The sequence below is a fragment of the Silene latifolia genome, chromosome 9, assembly GCF_048544455.1.
Source record: "Silene latifolia isolate original U9 population chromosome 9, ASM4854445v1, whole genome shotgun sequence".
NCBI lineage: Eukaryota > Viridiplantae > Streptophyta > Magnoliopsida > Caryophyllales > Caryophyllaceae > Silene > Silene latifolia.
In genome coordinates this window covers 31,774,807-31,781,386 of record NC_133534.1, presented here as the reverse complement: position 1 = coordinate 31,781,386, position 6,580 = coordinate 31,774,807, and the positions used below count along the sequence as shown (strand labels likewise).

The window sequence follows — 6,580 nt, the reverse complement described above, 5'->3', positions numbered from 1 at the left end:
GGATGAGAAAATTAGAGAAAGGGTTAAGTTGGAGAAGCAGAAGGGGGGTGGCTTTGGCAAGGGTTCTGTTGAACCCATATTTGCTTATGTTGCACCTCAACATGAACGTGAACCTGTACCTGTACGTTTACCTGAACCTGAACTTCAACCTCAAATTAAACCTCAACCTCAACCTGAACCTGAACCTGAACCTGAACTTGAAGCTGAACCGGTTGATGAGAGGAAAGAATCCATCAAGGTTTTGGCAAGCACAGCCATTCGACTTGCAGACATTTATGGTGACTTTACCAAAGCAGTTAGAAATGCTAAGTGTAAGGCTCCCGCTTTCCTACTGTCACGCAAATGTCAAAGTTGGCGATTGTTTATTTGAAGGATTTTCCCTTTCACAAGAGAGTACGAGAAGAAGGTGAAAGGGAAGGTGCTGATTGTGAAAGGGAGGGTGCTACCATGGAGAAGATGGAGGAGGATGAAGTGGAAAAGGACAATGAGAAAGATAAGAATGAATTGAAGGAGAGAAAGGAGGAGGTGGCAGTGGAAAAGGAGTTGAAGAAGGATGAGGGTAAAGTGGAGAAGGAGGAGACAAAGAAGGAGGAGGTTGACATGAGTTGTGCAGATGATGCGTTTCTAGACAATCCCACTATCATGGCTGAATTAGAAGGGATCCTTAATAATGCATATACTCATGTTGGCAAGGTGTTTGATTCACATCATGAAAATTTGTGGAACGAAAAAAAGGAAATGGAAAAGAGGGATAAAGCGCTTCTAGAAGGACCGTCTTTCAGCCTTTTTAGTGGTGATGATGCACCATATAACTCTCAAGAGTTCCTTGAGTCCAGGTAGCAGGCTGCTTCAAGTGTTCCTCATTCAAGCACAACAACTACGACATCTGTTCCAGTAGTTCATCCTTTATCGCCAATATCGCCAATTCTGATCTCATCCCAACCATCGCCAGTAGTTATCTCCTCGCAAGTATCGTTGGATGAATCGCCAATTGAGCCCTCTTCTCCAACTGCCCCCTCAGATTATGCCATTGAGAGGCAGGTGGCTGGTAGAAGGGTGCTCCCTAAGAGGTGTGTTGAGGTAGCGAATGTTTACCTGTCACCTTACTTTATCAGAAACGTGAACATGGTTCATGACTTGAGTCGATCGGAAAAACTGGTAGGAGACTATGCATTTTCAGAGGACTTAGATGAAGAGTATGTATCACTCTCCTATATTTTAATTTTATTCGGCATATATGTATTACATTTTCTTTGTATAACACTAAGTTTCATGTTATCATAATCAGTATAGGGAGGTTTTATTTAGCTGTGCGGGCAAGACTCTCACACGAAGTCATATGAAGAGTTTGCTTCGTGATCGTCGAGTTCATACAGATGTCATTTCTGTGTGGCGTGATTATTTGAATGAGGGCAACAAATTCAGAAATCGTAAATGCCCTTGCCGTCTATTTATCACAGAGACAACTGACGTAAGTGTTCCATGGTTGTTCTCAACCTTGGGCTGCATTAGACTTTCGAATGCATGAAATAATCTTGTAGATGCACGAAATACCAATCTAGGTGCATTAAACAACACTGAACATGCATCAAATAAGTGCCCAATTATTACAAGTTTTTGTTCTCTAATACGGGTCACCTAATTTAATGAACAGATTGACTCATTGGATGTCAAATTTGCAGACGTGGAGTTGGTAAGTCCTTCAATATTTTCACATTTCCATGGCTGTTCTCAACTAAGTGTCTTTCTTTTCATTATTGTCAGTGTTTTCAATGTCGTACAGGTTTTCATTCCTATTGTTACACCCTTGCCATCTGTCTTCTGTTACCATGTTAGTAAGAAGCTGTTAGAAGTGATGCACTTGATGCCTCCGTCAACTAACTATTCTCGCCATCTTAGACCTGTGGTATATCTTCAGATCTTTTTGCAATAAAGTGCCTGATTTTCGTCTAATTTTTGTGAGAGATTATTTACTTGTCATTCTTTTACCTTTATCAGAAGAGCTTGTTGAGTACGCTTTCAAGTAAGATTCCAAACTTGGTGTCTTCATGGCTTTTGATTCCTAAGTTGTATATTCCGCACGTTGCCGTTGATGTCGAGCATGATACTGGAATCTACCTCATGCGTCATATGGAGATGTACAACGGGGCTAAGGGACGCTTAGGTTCAAAGGTGGGTCGTAAAGGGAGTAAGCCTGTATTATTTAATTCAACTTTTCCTTGTATGTGCATTAAATATGAAGTCACTGATGTTGATTTCTTTTGTTGTTATTGTTCAGAGAGTTGATGTTACACGTTATGTTGTGAGGGTTTGGAATGAAATTCTAACTTGGCGATACAACTCTTATAAACTTCAAGTGATGGCTGCAGCAAAGGCTTATAAGAATGGCGTTCAGATTCGGTAATGCAAAATCTTAAGTAGCTTTGTTTTCCGTTTTTCTGTGTTTCCATGTTAATAAAGGAGCTTTTATTTTCCCCTTTTCTCAGTAATCAAGCGCCACATGATGATTTATCATACACTTGATCAATTATATTCGGAATAATAAGAAGAACAAGGAGTAAGTTCTAACTGACCATACAGCTTTTTAAAAACTTCAGTTTTTGTCCAATCTTTGTTGTTCCGTGTTTTCTAATCTAATTGCAACATGTGCATCATTAGTGAGGTCGTTGTAGAAACCGATTGGTTGCAAGTTACCCAAGACGCGCTGCACCTTGACCTTTGCCGCCAGAAATTGGGTAATGGATATGGTTATTGATGCTGTTGGTATTCGTACTAAAATCAAAAACCCAAGTGTTGTGTATTTTCCGACAATCATAAAGGTATTCATATTCCTTATTGTGTCAAATGCTTGCTTTTGGTTTTTGAAATGACAAAAGAATTTTGACAAATGTTCTCAAATTTCAGGGAGTTGTCGGTAAAAAGGAGTTTCGAAGTCAATACGTCCTACTTGACTACTTGCCCCTCAATCTAAACACAACCCAACTGGTAAATAAATATTCTCCTACTTTTTTTTCCATGCAATTTTTTTCCAATGCATTTCTTTTCCATTTGAAGTCGATAAATCCTACTTGACTAGTTTGTAATATTTCAGGCTTTCTTTCCTTATTGTGTGGAGAGATCACATTGGTTTGCATGCGTTGTTGACTTTGGGAAAAAGATGAACTTCATACTCGACTCCAACCTACCCAGGCGCCGTGAAGTCAGGCAAAAATTTTTAGTTGAACAGGTATGATTTATTAGTTTTTGCACAAAAACATGTTACCCCTCACTTATTATATCCGGAAGGCTGCTCAACAGTTTTTGACTGCCCAAAATGCATTGTCGAATGAAAATACTGTTGGTGATGCTTATGTGCATGAAATACCCTCCTATGTGCATGACAAACCCTTGCATGTGCATTAAATAGCCTTATACCGCAATCACAATCACTCACCGTCTTGTTTTTTTATAGCTCCTGCCTGCTTTGGAGATCATCGCAAGAGACTCTCCAAGATACACAAGGTTGTTGGAGATCAAGACTTTTCAGTGGGAGGTTGTGCAAGTGCCTCAACAAAAGAATGGGTATTCTTGTGGAGTTTATTTGTTAAAGTGGCTAGAAAATTTGTGTGATCAAGCATCATGGAGTGATGAGCGTTCTTACGAGGTATAAATTTTTCAACAAACTTTTGTAAACATTATTCAGTATATTTTATTTCAAGCATTTCAATATTTGTTGTCAAATAAAATTTTTACGTAGGATTTGGATGAATATGGTACGAGTATGATTGCACGTCTCATCAAATGGAAGCGAAACAAGAGAAAGGTAAATATAATGAACCTTGAATGCCTAATTTAAATTTTGCCTAATTTTAATCTTCTTTTCATTAGATTCTGTCTCGGAGTGACTTTTACGTAACAGTATTTTCCCCCCTGTTTTTTTGTAGGATTATCACTAGGTGATATTTTCTAAACACTTGAGTCGAGGGATGTGCAAAGGGAGTGGCAGATGACCTAATCCAAAATTCGAAACACTGCCATTTTTTGATCTGATTCCTTGAGTCGAGGGATGTACAAAGGGAGTAGACCCTGGAATATTAGATTCTTGTGGAGTTTATTCTGGAATATGTAGTACATTAAGTCTTGAGAGTACATATTGGATTTTGGAATATGTAAGGCGTGTAAGACATGAAGTCATATTTCTTGACTAATTCTAAAAACATGTCACGGGGCAACGAAAACGAGAAACAATTTTCAAAATTGGATAACGAACATGTCACGAGGCAACGAAAACGAGAGACAATTTTCAAATTTGGATAACAAACATGTCACGAGGCAACGAAAACGAGAGACAATTTTCGAAATTGGAAAACGAACATGTCACGAGGCAACGAAAACGAGAGCCAATTTTCAAAATTGGATAACAAACATGTCACGAGGCAACGAAAACGAGAGCCAATTTTCAAAATTGGATAACTAACATGTCACGAAAAGCAACGAAAACGAGAGACAATTTTCAAAATTGGACAACGAAAAGGCTGTAATGAAATCTGAAAACATCGTAAATGCATTAAAAACTGTTCCACATGCATGAAATAACAGTGTGAATGCATGAAATATATAACTCATGTGTCCAAGGGCAAATCTTAAAGTAATCTCAGGTGAACTTTTAAAATGTTGCATTTTAATTTAGATTTTGGAATTTTATTATTAACTTTGACGGTTGGGGATGTGGTAGCAAAGAAGGATGTAGTGGTAGATCAAATTAATCGCCGTAAGGTTTCTTAATACTCGCATAATGTGTGCATGAAATAACTTTCTTTGTGCATGAAATACATGTGTATGTGCATGAAATACCGTTGTATGTGCACGAAATAATGGTGACAGGAACACTCAGGCTTTACATTCTATAAGTGTTACATTCATTCGTTTTAAGAAAAAAAGTCCAACATCCATCAAATAAAATAAAAAGTCCCGAATTATTCAATAACGCAAATTTCCAATATCTATCAAATAAAATAAAATTCCCGAATTTTTCAATAAGGTAAAATAAAAAATTACTCTACTCAATGTCGGTTGTCCTTCGGTCATAATTCCTACTGTCGTGGTTCGCCATCTCCCCACAGGCCCTGCATTTTCTTAGCGCTTTCTTGTTCACTTCCCCAGCTCGTTCTCTTTGTGAGATCAGCCTTTTTCCCGAGCCTTTGTTTTTGCACTGCCTTGGAGGCAAAACCTTAATCTCACTAGGAATGTTTTTTCCCAAAAGCATCCCAATTTCAACATTCTTGTCCTTTACCTTTGCAATACTAGTATTTCCACTTTCATCAGGGGTAATTTTTACCCTTTCCTTGAACTCACGCAAAATCCCAAGCAACTCATCACAATGCTCAGGACTCTGTTCAACAAGTGCCACACAAGTAAACAACTCTGACCATAACTTGCCAACTTTATTTTTTTGTACATCCATTGATGTACAATCAGCAAGCAACTGGCCATTAGGGCCGACGATTGGCTGGCAGGTTGCTAGTTTGCTCCACCGACTAAGCAGGTAGTCACTTGGAACTTTCTGAATTCCCCGATCTTTAAAGACACACAGAGCATGTCGACAGAGCATTCCATGTCTTTCAAACTTCTTGCATGTGCATACCACTGAAACATCATCCTTCTTAAAATCAACCTTATACGTTTTATTTCGAACTTGATCTATGATATATGTGTATAGAATTGGATAGGTTTTATCTTTTTCTTTATCCCCAACACCACATGAATAGCAAGCTGCTTCAACTTCCTTTTGAAACTCGTCGAAAATTGTTGGAGTGTAGATTTCTGATGCATGCTTTTCTAGGGCTAATGGAGTCGACAACCGGGAAGGAGTTTTTGATTGTGCAACAAGTTTCGAATGAGTCCATCTTTGAGCATCCATTGCACTCTCAAATCTCATCCAAAACTCAACTAGGGTTAAATTAGGATTAGTGAAGTTCTTTGAAAAAGTGGTTTTCGACTCGACTGGAGGTCGTTCTCATCAAGCCTCCTAAAAACAGATCATGAAAGTAAGCTGGAACCCACATATTTCTAATGTTGTACTTCTCCTTAAGCCACTCGTTATCCGACAACCCATGAGATTTAACTATTGTTGTCCACCTTTCCTCAAATTCAGGCGGCTCCACATCTTCGCTCCAAACACAACGGTTTATCTTCTTCAGGAACTCAGTATCTTTACATATTATAGGCCCTACTTTCTCAGACAACTTTTTTAGTATGTGCCACATGCAATATCTGTGTTGCACCTTGTCTTTCCAAGCTAATGTCATTCCTTCTTCTATCCCCGCATCTTCATCAGTTATCATACAAACTGGATGACGACCCCCCATAGCCTCTACGAATTTCGTAAATAGCCAAGCAAAGGACTCCTTACTCTCATTTATAATAAGTCTAGCCCCAAAGATCACGCATCTCTTATGATTATCCACGCCTGTAAAAGGACCAAATATCATCCTATACTTGTTTTTTCTAAAGGTCGTATCAAAAGAGGTCATGTCCCCGAATAGCAAATAGTTTTTAATACTAATAGGGTCAGCCCAAAACACATGTGACAATTGACCTA

General features: G+C 38.6%; 2 protein-coding genes across 2 annotated transcripts; both read right to left on the bottom strand.

Annotated features, from left to right (window-relative positions):
• Positions 1 to 5,038: 5,038 nt before the first annotated feature.
• Positions 5,039 to 5,899, bottom strand: LOC141600805 (protein FAR1-RELATED SEQUENCE 2-like). The gene has a single exon (XM_074421057.1). It carries the CDS (start codon positions 5,897 to 5,899, stop codon positions 5,039 to 5,041), a length of 861 nt encoding a protein of 286 aa, XP_074277158.1.
• Positions 5,900 to 5,945: 46 nt separating this feature from the next.
• On the bottom strand, positions 5,946 to 6,347 carry LOC141600804 (protein FAR1-RELATED SEQUENCE 2-like). Its single transcript, XM_074421056.1, has one exon. It carries the CDS (start codon positions 6,345 to 6,347, stop codon positions 5,946 to 5,948), a length of 402 nt encoding a protein of 133 aa, XP_074277157.1.
• Positions 6,348 to 6,580: the final 233 nt, after the last annotated feature.

Bases quoted from the DNA above. Each gene is read 5' to 3' on its own strand.
- LOC141600805 (XM_074421057.1), bottom strand. From the start codon at position 5,899: ATGGATGCTCAAAGATGGACTCATTCGAAACTTGTTGCACAATCAAAA.
- LOC141600804 (XM_074421056.1), bottom strand. From the start codon at position 6,347: ATGGGGGGTCGTCATCCAGTTTGTATGATAACTGATGAAGATGCGGGG.